Source organism: Coturnix japonica, chromosome 15 (genome assembly GCF_054131305.1).
Source record: "Coturnix japonica strain WE chromosome 15, WE-NBRP24, whole genome shotgun sequence".
NCBI classification, from domain to species: Eukaryota; Metazoa; Chordata; class Aves; order Galliformes; family Phasianidae; genus Coturnix; species Coturnix japonica.
The window spans coordinates 11,145,387-11,165,193 of NC_140677.1; the positions used below are offsets into that span (position 1 = coordinate 11,145,387).

The window sequence follows — 19,807 nt, forward strand, 5'->3', positions numbered from 1 at the left end:
AGCAGTAGATTCTGAGTGTGCTAGTTTGGATAATAACAGATAACGCTGTTTAGGTTCATAGCAATCCCTGCTTGTCCGCTAGAGGGCTGGGGACAAGACTAGCTGGCTCACACTCTCGGTTTGCTGACCTGTGGTTGCTTTTTAGGCACAGTATATTGTTCTTGAGTGGGACAAGCGGTCTCAGAAAGCAGGTTAATCTGTTAAAATGTACTGCTTGTGGTTTTTGATAAAGCATACAATATTCTGTGTATGTTTGATATATGTATCTCCAGACACAGCACTACTTGGTATCATTTCAGGGCACATCAGTACAGCAATAATCCTATTTGAATCTTAGCTGTGTGTTGTTTGTAGGAGCTGCTCAGTGCACAGGTACGTGTTCTTCGCGTGCTTTCTCTAGCGCTGTATTTCTGTCCTTGCTGTTCCTGTTTCAGCTCCTACATGGATCCAGCACATTAAGTACTGTGGTAGAATCACTGCCATGAGTTTGACTTGATGAAGCCAACCCTCAGCCTTGTGTTATTCTGCACAGCAATCATTTATAGAGCCTGGGAATGAGCAAAGCTGTAACGGCTGGTGAGTTTGAGGTGGCACAAAGAAACAAGAGCTGAAGCAGCTGCAGAACCATCCTGCACAGCCACTAATGCCTCCATATCTTACTGCATGTCTGCAGCTTGCTTTGCCACCAATGGCTTGTGCTAACTGGAGGCTGTATCTTAAACTATTACAATTATAATGTGAATTTGCCTGAGTTACATGTTTGTTCCTCTTTGTGTAGGAAATTGCGATAAAGGTGAAAGCATCCTTTAGTTTCTTACGGTTCTGTTTTGATAGTTAACCAAATGTCGCTAATGAATGTTGCACTGCCCATGGAGGTGGTGGAGTTCACAGAATCACAGAATGACCTGGGTTGATCCTCAAGGATCATGTAGTTCCAACCCCCTGCCTGGCAGGGCCACCAAACATACACCTTTACTAGATCAGGTTGCCCAGGGCCCCGTCCAACCTGGCCTTGAACACCTCCAAGGACGGGGCATCCACAACCTCCCTGGGCAGCCTGTTCCAGGGCCTAACCACTCTCCTAGTGAAGAACTTCCCCCTAACATCCAACCTAAATCTTCCCTCTTTTAACTTAAAACCATTTCCCCGTGTCCTGCTATTATCAGCCCTTTCAAAGAGTTTACTCCCCTCCTGGCAGTAAGTTCCCTTCAGGTATTGAAAGGCTGCAATGAGGTCACCCCGCAACCTTCTCTTCTCCAGGCTGAACAAGCCCAACTCCCTCAGCCTGTCCTCATAGGGGAGCTGCTCCAGCCCCCTGATCATCTTCCTGTCCCTCCTCTGGACCCTTAACAAAATCCCCATGTCTTTTAGTACTGATCGCTCCCCACCCGCACACAGTACAACAGATGGGGAACACTCGCCCCCTCCGGTTCCCTCGTGGTCTCTCCCGTCGGAGGCGGCGCGCGGTCACGTGTCTCCCGGCGGCAGCGGGTCGGCGGGGCGGGGGCAGCGCCATGGCGCTGTGTGAGCCGGGAGCGGACGGCGCCGCGGAGGCCGGGGAGGATGCGGCGGAGGGGCCGGAGCGGGACGTGCCGCTGCTGCCCTGGGACCGCTTCTCCGCCTGGCTGCACTGCGTGTGCGTGGTGGGCTTCGACCTGGAGCTGGGCCAGGCCGTGGAGGTACGTGAGGGCCCGCGGGCACCGTGGCTCGGGCACGGGTCGCCTCGCTGCTCTCCCCTTATTACAGCCCCCCATCCCCCTCCTGCGGAACGCCCGGCTGTGCCGGAATCGGGCACTTCCTCTGGGCGCTGTTGCACACACAGCTGCGGGGGAAGCGCGGCCGTGCCCGGGGGGAACTGCGGGGTAAGAAATCCCTGTGACAGCTCCGTGCTCTGTGCTTTACCGCTGATGGGGATGGGAAATAAGCTGCTCTGTTCGGCGGTTCCACGTCCTGTTGCACCGCTCTCATCGTGTGTCCGTGCAGCTGGGGCGTAGGGAGAAGCTTCCTCGCTGTGTTTTGTTGTGGCTGGGACGGTGCTGCTGTTAGGATCCTTAAAGCGGAGTTGATGTGCATCGTTGGCTGCAGGGGAAATACAAATAACAAACTAATGTCCTATGGCAGCATCTGTGCTGTTCTCACCTCATGCTGGCAGCGAGCAGGACGAGATTCCTGTGTAACCCAGGCGCCTGGTTATATATACGATATTCCTGTGTAACTGGGGGCCCTGTGGTCAGCAGGCAGCTCTGGCATCAGTTCCGTTAATTGTAGCTGAGTGCACATGTAAAATGAAACTTAATGTGTGTGCGGAACTATGGCCTGAGTTTTCTTTAGTTACATTTTTAGTTTCAATTGGAGTCCTAAGAATGAGGTTACTTAGCATTGCAACATATTAAGAGAAGCACACATGCAAAGCAAATGCAGAGTGGTTTCAAACTACACAAAAGATTTGATTTCTTCTCTGGAAACTGCTTAGACAGAAGCAGTGCTTTGCCAAAACCTGCAGCTGTGGGGCCTTTTCCCTCCAGTTGTTTTGTGGGGGAGGATTCCAAAGTAGCTGTTTTATTTCCTCCAATTAATCACTGTGTTCTAGTTACTTTCCTTTCACTTATAACAATACGCACTTACATCTATGGGAAGCTGGAGTTCCTGGCACAGGCTCTGCTATGACGCTGCCTTTCAGGCTGTTTCTTCTCTGCTCAGCACGTTGGATGAGCACAGAAGTTAGGAAGGGAAGCATTTGGAAAGCAGCCTTCACCAGATAATCTCAGCACAGTGGGTGTTCTGTGATTGAATTTTGATGATCCCAATCTAACTACCCAGATTCCAGAGAGTAACACATTGGCTTTCTATAGTGTCATTGGCTGCATCTTCTAACAGGTTAAATACAAACTGCTCTTCCTTAAGACCAGCTGTACCAAATGTCAAATAGCCTGAATTTTTGAGCATACCTTTATAATCTCCAGCTGGCACCCAGAGCACCTTGCAGAGGTGTTCTTTAATCTTTAGTCTCAAAGATCATTAGCTTAAAAAGCGTTCGAGTAAGAACATATGCATAGCATTAATAACTTATCATAGGCTGTAGCCTAAAGCTGACAAGTATTTGAGGGTTGTAATGTAGAAATACTTAAGATAAGCTTTTTACTTACATTTGGTGTATTTTTAAATGAAATACTATCTTTTTTTTTTTTTTTCCCTGCAGGTAATATATCCTCCACATTCAAAGCTCACAGATAAAGAGGTAAATAGTGGTTGCTATGTAAATATGTCATTTGGCTGTACTTTAGAAATATAAGGAGATGTAACTGTATCTTTCTTTTCCCGACTCTTTAGAAGACCAATATTTGCTACTTGTCTTTTCCAGATTCCAACTCAGGTAGGTGCTTTTATTCCCTTTTGTTCTGTTGTCTTCTGCTGTTGGACTAAGCTCTGTTCAACAGGATCAGCAATATATGCACAGGGTTTGGGGTTAAATCCTTCCTGTAGAAACCTCAGTATTACAATACAAAAAGGTTGCAGGTAAGTATAAAACTATGGTCGTTTGTATTGCAGTAAGGCCTGAGAGTTCTTTAGTTGCTGTGGGTGAAATATCAGGAATATAAGGCCTTCCTGGTGACATGTGTGCAGAAGTTCTAAGGTACTTTGCAAGTATATAAAAGAGGTAGATATCTCTTTTAAACAAAATAGTATTTTTAGTCATTGAAGAGAGAGAATTGTAAGCACAGAGTTTGGAGACAGATGGAGGGATTTGGGAACTTCTTCTTGTAAAGATCTAAATGTGTGTTTCCTAAACTGCTGACAGTGAAATGCGCCTCTAAAAATCAAAAGGGTTTAGAGAGAACAGTCCTGAAGGGAAAGTATGTGGAATTTACATTTTCTTTTCTGTTCTTTCCTTTTTTGTTGTGTGTGGTCCTGCTTGCTGCTGAATTCTTCTTTCATCTAAATTTTCCTGTTCTGCTGCCAAAGAGGAATTAGAGGCATGTGGCTGATGACTTAGACCACCTGCAGGAAGGGATGGCAGAAGTACAGACATGTCTTTTCACATTTATTTCTTTATCAGAGTCAAAACCTGTAGTAACACATTTGTTTCCATAACTGTGTGTACTTTTGGGTTTTGATTCCTCTGCAGCAGGACAACTCTACTATGGAATGATGCACATGTATGCCTTTAATATACAAGAGCTTTCTTGTATAAATAATATATATAAAAAAACAGCTTCGTCTATTTTCGCTTTGTCTTTATGTCGTTAAAATTAACATATTTTCTCTTTTCTTGACAACCTGTGGGTAAACAGAAAAAACTTCTGTTACTGAAAATGAGTTGTCGTCTTCTGACTCTCACTGATAATGGTTACAAATTTGTCCAACCTTTGGAAGATACCAAAGGTACAAAGTAATGCATAAGGAGCTAAGGCTGCTTTATTTATTTTCCCCCAACAAGAGTGGTAAGTAAAATGAGCAGAACTGTACAGCCAGAGCAATAAGGTGTGTAAGAACAGTAGGGCACCTGTCAGTAGAGCTGTTCAGGGACATAAATCTGAATCTTCAAAGCTAACAAACTCACCACAAGGTAGAGTTATGTTTCTTCTTCTTGACTAAAGAAACCTATTTATTGTTGCCAGAACCATCTAATAGTTTACTTAAAAATATATATACATATATGTATAAACAGGCACAATTGGAGTGTGTTTCCCTTTTTCCATGGTCAAGTTCTAATGCTGTCATTTGTTGTTGATCTCTTTCCCCCCATGTAGGTTGTCTTGGCGACACGCAGTTTTGTTTTAGATTTCGACGGTCTTCTGGAAGGAAAGCTTCTCTGTGTTGTTTTCTGGACCACTTGGATAGAGATCTACCAGTTTACTTAAAGGTTGGTGATAAAAGAAAAATAATACTTGTGCGTGTATGTGTGTGTATATACACACACACACATGTATGTATTATATATATTTTATATTATATATTATATATGTGTGTGTGTGTATATCTATATATATATTGTGTATATATATATATATATATATATATATATAAAAGTTCTTGTTCTGAGAGAGAAAGCTGAGCAGATGTTTTTTTGTAGTATGCTGTTATCATAACAATTAAGTAATAATCAGTTCCACTAACTATTCTATGAGTTTTCATGGATTTTGGACTGTAATGAATCAAATCAGTGGCCAGAGCTGGTTCTGTTAGTGACTGGAGACCTGGAGATCAGATTGTAGAATCCTTTACATCTGGAACACTTCGTAATGTCTTTAAAAGCTCAGTGTTGACCTATTCCTCTGGGATTTAATTCTAGTTTTCCTTTCAGTGGCATTTCAAGAGAATATAGATAGAAAAATAGCAAAGCTATAAATGACAACTGTTTCCACACAGTGGTGCTTTGTCTTTGAAGTACTTACAAAGATGTTAGTGTCAGTAAACAGAATAGTCCTTAACTATATCTAACCAGTTTCAGAGTTTGCAGGTAAAGAGCCATGTAGAATCCTTTGAGAAGAGAGAAAGTATCAAGGTGACAAATTCTTTTGTTTCTTTTGCAGAAGGATCCAGCGTATTACTATGGCTATGTGTATTTCAGACAAGTTCGAGATAAATCGTTAAAAAGGGGCTATTTCCAGAAGGTAACTTTGATTTTTCTGGGAAAATATGTATTTTGAAGATAATTACTGTTCAGTGACATCAGGGAAGTGGAACAAATATCTTGATCTTTTTGCTAAATGCTGTGGCAGTTTGTAGTAACCTGGTCTGATCTTCAATGAGCTTGAGTATGCTCCAGCTCCACTGTTAGAAGAAAACATTATATCGAAGCAGAAAGTTGGAAAATCAGGAGATCTGTGTTTGCAGTTGCTTGCAGTCATGTTTAGATGGCTTGTATGTTGGAGGAAAAGTCACATTTTATGTTCTCTGAGGATAACAATTAGAACTGTGACAGAAGGGGTTAACTTCAAGTGATATTTTTGGGCTGTTATTCTTTATTCCAGTCGCTGGTCCTCATCAGCAAGCTGCCATATGTCCATCTCTTTCGCACTGTGCTTAAGCAAATAGCACCAGAATACTTTGAAAAAAGTGAAGCTTTCCTGGAAGCAGGTAGTGCTGCCGTTACATTGTTCAGAAACACTCCTGTAATATCTCGTGTCTGTTTTGGAGAAATTGCAAACTCTGTCGCATTTGAGTTTGTGCATTTCTCTTTCTGCAGGGTAGAGGGCTGAAACTTCAGCAAACTGGTTTGATTTCTGGCTAGATAATTGAACAGAATCTGATTCTGGATCCTTTTGGGAGGGTGGAAGATCCCCACTGGGGGCCAGCAGTATAAGCAGCTGACATCAGTCCTTAATTTGTACTCATCACAAGTTGAATCCTTTCAGGCATTCTGACAATCGTTCTTAGGCAGCTGCACATATGTCGTCTTCTTGGGCTGGCAGGGAGGGTGTTTGTTTTGCCCAAACAGGAGCAGCAATGAAAGAATTGTTTGTAATCACCTGTAGATAAACAGTTTTTTTTTGTCAGTATTACAAACAAAGTAAGTTCTAGAAGAAAATAACTACCAGAATTAGTAATGACACTTAAAATCGTTTTCAACAAAATACTAGAAATTCTTTATTATTATCTCCAAAGACTTTTTATTCCCCCAACTACTTGCATCTCTCACCTCTGATAGCTACTTGTGTGTGTGTTGTTCACAGTTTTTTTAATATGTACTTTCAAGGGTTTCAATAACATTCTTTCAATGAATTGTGAACCAGGTTGCTATAAATGGAAGATGAGATAATAGTGTTTTCTTGAAATGAAAACCTTTGTAGTTCTGATGAAATAATACGTTAAAAAATGTCAACTGTGCTGTAAGACTTCTTCAGAGTATGGAGTGAAGAAATTATAAATAACACTGTTGTGAGGTATTAGAACTTAACATTTCAGTGTACGCTAAGATGGCTACAATACCATGAGTTATTGCACATACAAACTAGTTACAATTTGTACTTTATTGTTATTTTTCTTTAAGTCTGTAGTGATGTTGATCGTTGGCCACCACCAATTCCAGGGCAAGTATTACATTTGCCTATTATGGGTGTTGTAATGAAGGTAAGAACTTCGGCACTACTTTTCCCTCACAATGTTTTCCTCCCCGTTTACTGTGTGTACTTGCTGCACTCTGTTTTCAGTGTCTTATGCTTGAGAACAGGAACAGACTTACACTCCACTCTTGATTAGGTTCCTTGATTAGAGAGTAATCTTTTTTAGTTCTTGTGGATATTAGAGAGATTCCAGATAACTACTAGTTGTGGTGTCTATGTCAATCTTCTGGTATTTGCAGGAGATTAGCAGGAGATGCTAATTGTATTTGCCAAATAAAATATTAAGTATCACTTGAAAATGCTGAGAATTCAAGATGAAAAAAAAAAATATATATATAGAATTGTTTGGGTTGGAATAAACCTCTAAGGTCATCAAGTCCAACCATTAACCCAGGGCTGCCAGGTCTTCTATTAAATCATGTTCCTAAGAGCCACACCTACAAATCTTTTAAATAATTTTGGGCATGGTAACTCAACTACTTCATTGGTCAGACTGTTCAGTGCTTCACAACCCTCTCTGAGGAAATCTTTTGTAATATCCAACCTAAACCTCCCAGTGCAATTTGAGGCCCTTGTATACTCACTTTCTTGCCTGGGAGATGAGACCGACCCCCACCTCACTGCAGTCTCCTTTGAAGCAATTGTAGAGACTGATAAAGTCTACCCTGGGACTCCTTTTCTCTGGTCTAAGTAACCCCGGTTCCCTCAGCTGCTTTTCCTAATACTTGTTTTCTAGACATTTTACCAGCTTTGATGCCCTTTTTCAAAGAGACTCCAGCACCTCAGTACCTTGTAGTGAGGGGTCCAAAACTGAACACAGTGTTTGTGGTGCTGCCTCACCAGGAGCTGAGTACAGGGGGGCAATCACCTCCCTAGTACTGCTGGCCACGCTATTTCTAATACAAGCCAGGATGCTGTCAGCCTGCTTGGCCACCTGAGCACACCACAGTTCATATTCAGCTGGCTGCTGACCAACAGCCACAGGTCCTTTTCTGCCTGAGTGCTTTCCAGCCACTCTTCCCTCAGGCTGTAGCACCATACAGGGTTGTTGTGACCCAAGTGAAGGACACTGCACTTAGCCCTGTTGAATCAAATACACTTTGTCTCCACCTATCAGTCCAGCCTATCCAGATCCCTCTGTAGGACCTTCCTGCCCTGTGGATGTTCTGTAGAGCAAGTTAAACCTTGTACTGTATAACACTGTCTTTAAATGTTGCAGCTTGTCTCTAAGTGATTATTTTAGGTCTCTCCTGGTTGCAATGCAAGGAAAAGGAATTCTTTTCTCTCTTTATTTCGAAGCTGCGAATTCCAACATATCGTGACAAGCCTGGAACGACCCCAGTAGTACAAAATATGCACCAGGTAGAGATCAGATACTGCTATTGTGTATAGTTCTAAGACAAAGCTGAACAGTTGTCTTTGATTTTGTTGTGCTTTTTTTGTTGTTGTTATAAATGATTATATAAATGATCCATTGATAATGGAATTGAGTGTCTTTGAAACTTCAAACAGAAGAATCTAGTGTTGTATTCTTCATGTGAAAGGTGTTTAAAGCCAATTATACCAGGCACTTGAGGAGATGACAAGAGTTGTCTACTTCAGGGTAGGGATAGTTGGCTAACAAAATTAACGACTTAAACATCCTTTTAATGGGTACAAGTTTACTCATTTGGAGGACAAAAGACACATTCAAAATCTTTGTCCAGGTAAGGTGGTTGTATAACAAATCTGTGTCTTCCTATGCTGTGTATCTCTTGCTTGAAACAGCATCAGTGTGTTGTATTGCTTCAGCACTGAAAGCTGCATGCCTATGTGGGGAGGTGATGTTAGGAGAAACTTAGTATAAGCATAATAAAAAGTTACTTATGGACTTAATGTACTACATACTGCAGTAATTATTAAGTACAGTAGTGGTGTATAGTGTATGTACTGTAAGCATTCAAGGGAAAGTTTTAATTAGTAGCTGTCATGACTAAAAAGCCAGTATTGTGATGTCTTTTAGGCAGATGCTCAGATCTCCATGACCTTACCAACTGTTCATGAAGTAGATCTCTTCAGGTAGGAATTTGAACTAATTTATTCCTAACTCTGAATCTCTACAAGTTAAATATTAATGAGGATTCCATAACACATAGCTCATAGGTCACAAACTAATGCTTATCAGTCTAATTTTTAATACTCTTTTTCTGTAAAGTTACCTAAAAAAATAATTCAGTCAATATACAGTTTGAAACTGAAATAAATAAGCGAGTTTGTTAAATGTTACCTTTTGCAATGTTATGAATCATTTGAAAAATACAAAATATTCTCTTGGAAACCTTGTTTTTACCCAGTTATTAACCAAATACATATTCCTTCTGGTTACGTTATGTGTACTAACATCCCTCAATCTCATTCTAGGTGTTTCTGTCCAGTGTTCTTTCACATTCAGATGCTCTGGGAATTAGTGCTGCTAGGAGAACCACTTGTTGTCATGGCACCATCACCAGCAGAATCTTCAGAAACTGTGTTGGCACTTGTGAGGTAAATGTAGCGGAGCTGCCAGACAGTGAGATGACCAAGTGAGTCATTGTCAGTGGCAGCTGAGTGCCACCTGAGTGTATCTGAATATACCAGAGCCTTATCAGTTTTAAATTTGATTTTTCTTTAATGAAACTTTCCACTGTATAGATACAAAAGCTTCTTATCTTTCTACCTTGCAGTTGTATTTCACCCTTAAAGTACTGCAGTGATTTCAGGCCATACTTTACCATACATGACAGTGAATTCAAAGAATATACAACCCGCACACAAGCTCCGTAAGTAAACCAAACTTTGCTGTGAAGGTGTCTTTCAAAGCTGCTTGTGACCATAAATCTGCCTTAAAATATCCTGAATTTCTGTTATAAGTGAATTATGTTTTGACTGTTCATTTTTAAGAATGATCGTATAGTATACAGCAGCTGACTGTCCGTGTTGTTGTTAGTTGAGGCAGTCAGTCCATCCGAGAATAAATTATCTTCACTAAGATTGTCTGAAAAGCACTGTAAATACTTGAGAAATTATTTTCTTTTTTTTTTTTTTTAAAGCATGAGTCTCACATCTCCTTTAAGGACTCCTTGTAACTCATTTTTATGTCCTACTTTCTTCTTTTCACACTATAAACCTACAGTATTTCTTACATTATTTAAATGCAGCTTGATATGGGTATTAAGCAATGTATGTTAGATTTACTGATCTTTTTTAAACATTTTTTTTCCTAATGTCTGAACAGATAGTGGTTGCTTTGATTGCTTTTCAGATTGGTTGTTTTTTACTGTATTTTTCCTCTTGACTTATTCAAAACAACAACAAACCAAACCCAACCAAAAAACTTTGCTAGAGATGCAGCAGTGGAAAAACATCTAAACATAGGCATTGTGCTCACAGTTGTATTCCATGGGGATAGTTATGCAGCATGTAATTTAACTTCTAAAAATAATTTCAAGAAGAATTAGGTAACCTTCAGCCATCCATATTATATAAACACATGCATAGCAAAATAGACAGGTTAAGAACCTCAGTATGTGAAACAGAGCTGGAATTTCTCTGGCTTTCTTATGAAAAGTAAAAACATGAAAGGACTGGAAATAGGCAGTGGTTCTAAGAAGGGTGTTTGTGACCATGCCCAAAATAGGCACGAGATGTGTGAAGTTAGGCTACAGGTAACATCCCTATGTTACATCCCTAGTGCTGTGCTTCTTGAGAATCAATTTGCTTCTTATGCTGATCATTTTTTCTTGTGACAACGATAAGAACGTAAGATTAGCCATCACAAATCAAGTACAGCAGAAGAAAGTGTTGAGATGGTTTTATGGATAATGGTCTTTATTGTTATTTTGGAGAAGAATGTAAACCGTGCATGATAACATGAAGAAATTATGAACAATATTTGCAAATCCCAGTGAATTTAAATGAATAGTACTAATGAGTTAAGTGGGGTGGTATAAACATCAATAATAATGAAACTGAATTCAAATGAGTGGGCAAGAAATACATAGTAAACATCTGAAATAAAATGTTTCCAGATGGACACGCTTGAACATCAGCGAGTTTCAGAAGATGTGATTTGCTTCTGAAGGCTGAGTCAGTGATAAGCAAGAAAAGACTTCAGAGAAACTGATACAATTTGGCACCACTTGTTCTGTGGTGTAATGGGGCTGAGGGATGAAAATTGCTATTTTCACAGCCCAGACATGGTACAAAGTGACAGAGCTGTGTGTTCACATTTTTGTGCTGTCTCTGAATGCCTCATGAGTTTAAAAAATACATATTGCTATAATTAGCAAGTGGAGGGAGGAAGGCAAGTAAAATATAGGTATAAAATAACACAGAAATGTATGCCTGTTTGTCATCGTGGCATAATCATATTTAACTGTTTCTCCCCACCTTTACCTAAGAAACAGGAAACTTATTAAGAACAATGTTCATAATGTAACAAAGTTTGAGTCTTTTAAGACTAATCTGAAGAAGTGACAATAACCTATTCTATTACAGTAGTTCCAGTGAGGTTGCAACTGTATTCTCTCCTTAGCTAATATGTGGTTATAAAATGGATGGCAACCACTATATGGAAAGGTACAGCACTAATATGATGTAATTGTAATATAGATCCCAAATTGTGCAGCCTTATGCTGTAATGGCAGCCCTGAGGTCTTACTACCTCTTGTTCTGTGGCTCTCTCTATACATCCTCAAAGCCAGATTTAAAGAGTAGGTAGGAAAACCTGACAGGTTGCAGGCTTGGGAACAATGCTATTAGTGTTCTTGTACTTCTCCACCTGATAATTGCTTTCTTATAAAGGACACTGAAGTGTTGGAAAGGAAGCAGATCAGCATCTTTGCATCCTGTTGTCATCTGAGTGGTAGCTTGACTGAAAGTCTCATATATTAAATTACTCAAAGATTTGTCATAATCAGATCTTGAATCATAGCTGTTTCCCTTTCTAACATAGGGCCAGATTCCTGATCATTTAAAACAAACAAAACCCTGGGTAATAACTCAGATAATACCCTGTTCTCATTATTTTAAGTGGGCAGAATAGATCCAAGAGTCTCAGTAGAAAGTACAGGGGATTGGACTTGATGATCTCTGGAGGTCCCTTCCAACCCCAACAATTCTGTGGTTCTGTGTGGCACTTCTATTGCTGTTTAGAATCCAAGACATCTCTTTAGTTGTTTTCTAAAACTTGGAAACTTTGGTAAGCTTACTTTTACCTTTAACTTAATTTTTTACTTTTGAAAATCAATGCAAAAACAAAATAACTTCAAGTTAATGGTGACCTTTAGTGTTCATTAAGGCACGCATTTCTGCTGTCCTATTTTAAACACTGTATTGTTTTTTCTAGACCTTCTGTCATTCTAGGGGTGACAAATCCTTTTTTTGCAAAAACTCTCCAGCATTGGCCCCACATCATCAGGATTGGAGATCTTAAACTTCCAGGTAAAGCATAAACGTTGTCTGCAATCCCATCTGACATGATCTGTGTGCTTATTTACAAACAGACATGTAATTGGGTTTAATGAAATCAGTTTATTACTAACCAAACGCTCATGGTTATAAATCTGCTCAGTGAAGTTAGGCTCTCTAGTGCTATATCTCTTGTAGTGCCAAATCTAGTATAATATTTTGAAAAGGTGGCAATATTAATTGCTAACCATGTTTAAGTTTTCATTCATACCAAGTTCTCTATTTGTGTTGAGAAACTTCTGGTTTAAGTTTAGGATGAGCAGGATGTAATAAATCAGTCACAGCAACTGCAGAGAAATGTAGAACCCATTGGAAAAAAAAAAAAACAAATAGATAAAAGGGAAGCTCTGACTGCTGAGGTTCCAGGATTGTTAACAGGTGGCTTTAAATGTTTTGGCAGGTGATGTTCCAAAGCAGGTGAAAGTGAAAAAACTGAAGAACTTAAAAACTTTGGACTCCAAACCTGGTAATAAAGTTACCTAAGAGTTAAATCACCGATATTTGTAGTTCTAAAAAAACATAATTTCCTTTGGCTATATGCTGCTGCCTTTTTTCTTCAGGTGTTTATACCTCTTATAAGCCATACTTGAACAAAGACGAAGAAATTGTTAAACAGTTACAAAAGGTAATTCTGTGAGTCTCTTAATGGAAACTGTATTGCATGCTGCCCTACAATGCTCTCATTTAGAGCTGAGCTCTGTCTAGATAATCACAATGAAACTACATTCTGATTGCTTTGCCCTAATTCATAACTGAATAGATACTTAGATATTCTCCTTGTAGAAGAAAGGCCTTCTTGTTAGCAGTTTGCATAACTAAATGAACTGTAAAACTCAAGAGGCTTCATAATTTGGGTAACTGAAGTGACAGATCAGTTCATCTGTTTTGACTTTTTCACCTCGCTGCCATCCCCCTCACATCTTTGGTCTATATATACATTTAATGCATGTTCAAGAACCAGAACTTTCCAACTCGTAACTGAAAATCAGCAATTGAAGGCTTGATCTTGTTGCTTTCTTTTCACATTTTAGCATGGGGGTGCAATAAGTGAGCATATGGCAAACTAACTGGAATAAATATTATCTTTTTAAATAACCCTATTTTCATATCCGTATAACAGACTTTTTGTGATTTTTCTTTTTAAGGGTGTACAACAGAAGCGACCAACGGAAGCACAAAGTGTGATTCTTCGGCGGTATTTTTTGGAATTGACAGAAAGTTTCATTATTCCTTTAGTAAGTCGTTAAGACTTCATCTGTTCTTACAGTGATTTCTTAAGGTAGCTCGGGGGATAAGACAAGTAGTCTTTCTCTTAACACATAGCAGATGTGATCTCAGCAACCTCTGCAAGTTCAGTTGGCTCTAGAAGATGCTATTCAAATTTTTATGAAGGAGAGACTGATTTGTGTTAAAGACTGAGATGCGTCTGCTTGCTGTCTATCAGGGTGTCACACGTTAAAAAATAAATAATTCACTGAATCAGACTAATTTAGTTTACAGCATCTTCTCTTTGGGAAATGGCAGGTATCTGTTATTTTGCTCTTTAAATGTGGTGTTCTTCACCTGTCCAAGTCAGTGCACCTAAGCTGAGGAGGCAAATTTTGTCTAATTTCTAACTAGGACATGGGGTCTGCTGGAATGCTAAATATTCACTATGTTGTTTTTAATTCTTCACTGAAATGAGAGTTGGCTGAAATAAACTTTAATATAGGAATTTGCATTCACTGTATTAGTAAAAACTTACCAGCCCTGTAATTGGACATACTTACTACAAGCTAATGGCGTAGCTTTATGTGGACAAACGAATATTGAGTTGAGGTTGTTGAACCCATGCAGACTAACAGTTTAGGGGGGCTTTGACTAGCACTGAAATTGAAATCTGCCATCTCTTTTGTAACCAAATATGATGATGATTGATTTGTTTTAATGTGCTCATACTTGTCATTTGGAGTTATGAAGCCCCAAACGCTTCTGTGCAAAGTTAAGATGTTTCTCTGGGCAAGCATTTAAAACTGGGAAGCGATACCTCAAGCATTAGATTTTATACACCTGCTGTTTCCTTTAAGTGCTCTCTAATCATTTTGTTGATCACCTGAACTTTTCAGTGTTTTAGAGCATGCCATATCAGATTGAATTTCTGTTTGCCCTTGGATGTTAACAGCTAGAGGAGGTTTTCCTTATTATGTCTTCTACTTTTTGAGATAGGATGGGCACATAAGGTGAACCTAAATCCTCTCCCTGGCATATCTGCTGCTGTGTTCACACTTGCACTTCAACCAAGAAAATGAATTAATTTGTTACAAGTCTTAAAACGCACAGGTTGAGATCATCCTCTTTGTTCTTTGCCTCAAGAAAAGTAATGCGGGAGCTTTGTTTTCTCAAAAGATAGAAGCAGGGTTTTCATAATATTATCAAAGCTGATCATGTTCATGGATCAAAACATATGACTGCCTACAGATTTTAAAGATGAATAACAGAATGTGTCAACCTGCTTGTGTGATCTGGCAAGGTGGAGCTGCCTCTTATAGTCAGAGCTTATGCTCAACTCTACCACTGGCTGCCAGTGCCTTTGCCAAGCATTGTTACTGCAGAGTGGCCAACAGCTGGTGCAGCAGCTGGACTCTTAAGACACATTTCCAAATACTTTTGATACAAGAGGTTATTGTTTGGAATCACCCCTGATATGAAGGTACCTGTGGACTACCAAAATAGGAAAAGAAACTGTTAGCTAATGGCTGGAGTTCAGTATATTTATTCTGTATGTATGTTTCCTTCCTTTCCTGCTTTGTCTTTTCCCTGTGTCATTATAGAACTGAGCAAATGTCATCTTCTGTAGCTGAGAAATGTAAATGGAATTAGATAAGCTCCTCCTTATATTCTTATGTGGTAAATATGCATTGGCCCCACCCTGTACCAGTACTTAGAAAACTACGTGGTCACAAGTGATAAGTAAATATACACGTGGACTGTGTATCTTAAATACTGCTTATGCAAACAACCTTTTTCTTTCCCTAGGAACGTTACGTGGCAAGCCTGATGCCTTTGCAAAAATGTATATCTCCGTGGAAGGTATGGAAAGTACAGATGGAATGAGATGGAGATTGATAGAGAAGACAATTGCTGCATTACTGCATGCTAATGATCTCTTTTATCTTTTTATAGAGTCCACCACAGCTGAGGCATTTTAGCCAAGATGATTTCATGAAGACACTGGAAAAAGCGGGACCACAGCTCACCTCTGGTTTAAAGGGAGACTGGATAGGACTTTACAGGTCATTTATTCCATCGACATTAAAAACGAAACAAACAAAAAAGATATGTCAATTATATCAAAATTCTTTTCCTGAACAAGTTATTATCAGCACTGGTTTGAGTAAGACTTTCTGATACTGACTTTTTGAATCTATGCTTTAATAGAAATTGAAAATGGTTACTTTAATTTACTTGCTCACATTGGGTTCTTTAACCCATTAACAGTAACCACAACATGCTGCTAACACTGTAGCTGTGTGCAAGTAATCTTTGCCATGGATGTGTGGAGGGAAGGCCTAGTTCTAACTTGATACTTCCAATCAGACACTAAAATGGGGATATTTAAAACTCAGCCTTGTTTTGTTCCTGACAAAATTCCTAAAGTTTATTGTCTTTCAAACACCTTTTCTTTGCATTTTTCCCCCTCAGTCCTTTTCTGGATTAACAAAAGCTGCTGTTACTCTACTTCAGAATGCTCAGACAGTAAACAATGGAAGGGTTCCTAACACCATCTTCAACTCAAATGTAACTGCTGTACTGTTGAAGATGTAGGAAATGTAACAGAATTTTAATTAAAATATAAACTTTATATTTTTTTGCTGTGTTTTTCCAGGCATTTTTTGAAATCACCAAACTTTGATGGCTGGTTTAGAAGCCGGCAAAAAGAAATGACGCAGAAGTTGGAGGCCCTTCATTTGGAAGCACTCTGTAATGAGGTTAGAAAAATGGGTGGTCACAATTGTCAGTTCCTGCTGCATCCAGTGGTTCAACTTAATAATGTCAGGAATTTAGTCACATACGTTCTGGCAGTACATGAGTTGGCTGACCAAGTGCGGCCTAGGACTAACATTTAAAAAAGAAGGGCAGTATGAAATGAAGTTTCATTTCATTCATCATGAATGATCTCGTGTCAAATACCTCCAGTATTTTTTTTTGGTTGTAAATAATATTTTCAATTTTACTTTTTTCATTGCATTTGATAATGTTGTCTCATTCGATTTCCTTCCTTGACGTTTTATTTCTCACAAACTGTATCTCAGCTTAAAGCGTGTTATAACTTTTAAGGTATAAACTGATTGGGTACCACAGCAAATAGACAACTACTGAGTTATGGATAGGAAATAAGCCTGTAACTGATCCAAAATTAGAACCTGAGAAGTGAAGTTTATTGCTGGTAGATAATGTAATGCCACATACATGATCTTCTGTTGTAAGATCCGCCCTTATCTACTATGTGGAAGGTATCCCATGATGCCCTGACACTATTCCAATCTTTCATCATACTGGCCAATGTGATTTGGTAAATATTCACTGCCGTTCTGTCTTCTAGATGCTATTTAAGCTCAGCCCATTTGGCATGAAGCTTTTTAGATTTGTTTGTGTTGTGGTTGGGTCCTGCTGTCCTTCTGTGCTAAGTCCTGGGTTCAGAGACAGTATGACAGTAAAATGAATTAAGCAAATGGCATTAGAATAAGGGAAAGGAGAAGAACCACTCTGAACTGTAGGTATAAATTAATACTGGTTTTCAAAATTGTATTTATTGCCACAAATACACCAATATTTCACTTTTATTTTTATTAGAACTTGGTTTTCTGGAGTCAGAAACACACTGAAGTAGAAACAGTTGATCTTGTCTTGAAGTTGAAGAATAAACTGGTAAGTGAATTGAACGTGGCTACAAATTGTCTTGCTAAACAAAGCAGAGGTATTAAGGAGTTAAGTTTCCAGGTACTTAATGAAAATGTTTTTTGAGATCCGGGTTCTATAAATCAGCCATTTTGATTATTTTAAAGCAAAACACAAAAAACTTCAACCTGAGAACTCAGCTGGTTTCTCAGCTCGTCCAGTTGTGTTAGCATTGCACAGACCTCTGTGTCTGCTTTGGGTGGGAGCGAGGCTGAACGCTCAGGGAAGCAGAGAACCAGACTTTACTGTGATTGCTGAAAGTCCAACTGAGCATCAGTTCCTGCTGGTTAGGTGGGTGTGGAGAAAACCTGACCCCGACCAGCAGGTCACATTTTGCTCTGTTAAACAATGAGGGATTCATTTTCTGTATTTGCTAATAGGTCATTTTGGTGCGTTTTGAGGTAAAGTGGCATTTTAGGCGGAAGTCACACTGTGTTGGACCTTTTGCAGTTGCAGGCTGACAGAGAACATCTTCCTGTGAAAACTGATACCCTGAAAAAGCTGCAGACACACATCCATGATATTATACTCACACTTCCAGACGACTTGCAGGACATCTTGCTCAAAACTGGCACAACATGATTTCTGCTGTGTGTGTGTGAGTGCAGGAAGCAGGTGAATGTAGTATCACAGAAGACAGTGGCTTACCAAGTTCAGTACAGTAACACTACAAATGGACTTTACTACCAGTATGGTCTATATACTCACTGTTTTTCCCACTTAAGTACCAGTGCAACTAAAGGGATTCCTGTGTCTAATAATGTTTGAAATAAGTGCTCTTAAAGAAAAATCTGTGGGCATCTGAAACTATTCAACAATGTAGGACCACAGTGCAGTGCTGGCACTGCAGAATGTTTTCTAATTGGTGCTGCTATACCCAGTGCTGTTAACTCAGGGGTAAGCAATATTGATCCTGTTGATGTAGTATCTGATTGCTTTCCTTTTTAAAACAAACAGTGGCATAACGTGTGACTCGGTCAGTGCACGTTACACTGAAGTATTTTACTGATAGACCATCAATGGCTTATGAAACCGTTTCAGGGACAGCTGAAATAATCACAGTGGTTCTTAACTATATCTTCCTTTCACCTTCTGATCCTCTTTCCAAAGACCGTATTAATTGAGCATCTTTAAAGAAGAGAAGGCAGCTGACAAACATTTCCTGAAGAGAAATCGCTTCTGTTTGATGATGGTTAATTAGGGTGCTTTTATTCACATGCCTTAAATGAATATCAAGTAACTGTATACCAGCTTGTGGTTTTAAACTGCTGACGTTCAGGATTTAAAGTGGCTCACTAGTGTAGATGTATTCATCACAGTGAATCGACTGGTTCTGATACAGAATGTCATGTCAGTGATTTCAGTGGTTACCCACACACAGACTGGGCACCGTGGTCAGCTTCTGATGGAGACTTTTATAAATGTATATTTTTTATTTTTTTGTGTTAATTTTTACTTACAACAATAGGGTCAGTGAGGAGCTGAAGGGGGGGAAGAGGATGCTGACCTTAGCTGACAAAAGCCTACGGAGTGGTCAGACTGTGGCAAGGGAAGATTGTAAAGGGATGTTATTTTTGGTATATGCATATAGCAGATGTGCATAAAAAAACTAATTTTCTCTTCTGTACTAAGCAACAATTGTGATGTTCGTCTTCTTGAGCACGATCCAGTGGTATGTCAGCACTCAGCTGCTCTGCAGGGTTGTGCTTTGACCCATTTCAAGTCGAATCAACCTAATGCTACGGTGTACGCACAGCATACACTTGTACATGGCGAGTGGATCAGCTATCAAAACAATGTGCTTTTAAGGGCTTGGGTGGAACTCCTGAACACGTGACCTTGTAATCCTGCTCTAAGAAAGTGCTTTTGTATAATGAGTATTTCATACCGTCTTTCTAAAAATGTCTTATTTAGATACAAAGCGTCGTGACTATTTTTATGGAAATACGTATTTTAATACTGTTACGGTTTGTATACAGTTAAACTTTATGTCCTGAATAAGGTATGTATCGTGTTACTCAAACTCCACCACTTCAGCATTAACTTCTAACCTGGCATTTTGTTTGCACATCCCGATGACTATAATTCCTAATTCAGAAATGAATAAGAGGCCATTCTTATCCTGCAGCCAACCTGGAGCACTGTGCGGTTCCTTGGGACGCTGTATACTGGTAACAACCACCATCACTGTTATCGCAGGACTGCAATACTTATTTTTGTAAAAGAAAATAAAGGCTTTCAGTTTTTGGAAGTGACGTGACTTGGCTCATGGGTGTGACTTTCCTCCTCGATGTAAGTAAGGCTGCTCAGCAGCT

The 19,807-nt window shown here is 39.5% G+C and overlaps 1 protein-coding gene across 3 annotated transcripts; it reads left to right on the forward strand.

The window, feature by feature from the left end:
• The first annotated feature begins 1,497 nt into the window (after positions 1–1,497).
• On the forward strand, positions 1,498–19,747 carry DENND6A (DENN domain containing 6A). Of its 3 annotated transcripts, XM_015874885.3 has the most exons (20): positions 1,498–1,679; positions 3,200–3,238; positions 3,331–3,373; positions 4,752–4,864; positions 5,535–5,615; positions 5,976–6,081; positions 6,995–7,074; positions 8,367–8,429; positions 9,070–9,125; positions 9,468–9,590; positions 9,770–9,865; positions 12,433–12,527; positions 12,955–13,020; positions 13,115–13,179; positions 13,700–13,789; positions 15,570–15,623; positions 15,717–15,826; positions 16,420–16,522; positions 17,388–17,462; positions 17,943–19,747. In XM_015874885.3, exons 1-20 carry the CDS (start codon positions 1,515–1,517, stop codon positions 18,072–18,074), a joined length of 1,755 nt encoding a protein of 584 aa, XP_015730371.3. In that variant the 5' UTR covers positions 1,498–1,514; the 3' UTR covers positions 18,075–19,747. The 3 variants fall into 3 exon arrangements, 2 of the variants coding, with proteins under 2 accessions (XP_015730371.3, XP_085372540.1); XR_014934646.1 differs by lacking the exon at positions 13,115–13,179; XM_085516414.1 differs by lacking the exon at positions 8,367–8,429.
• Positions 19,748–19,807: the final 60 nt, after the last annotated feature.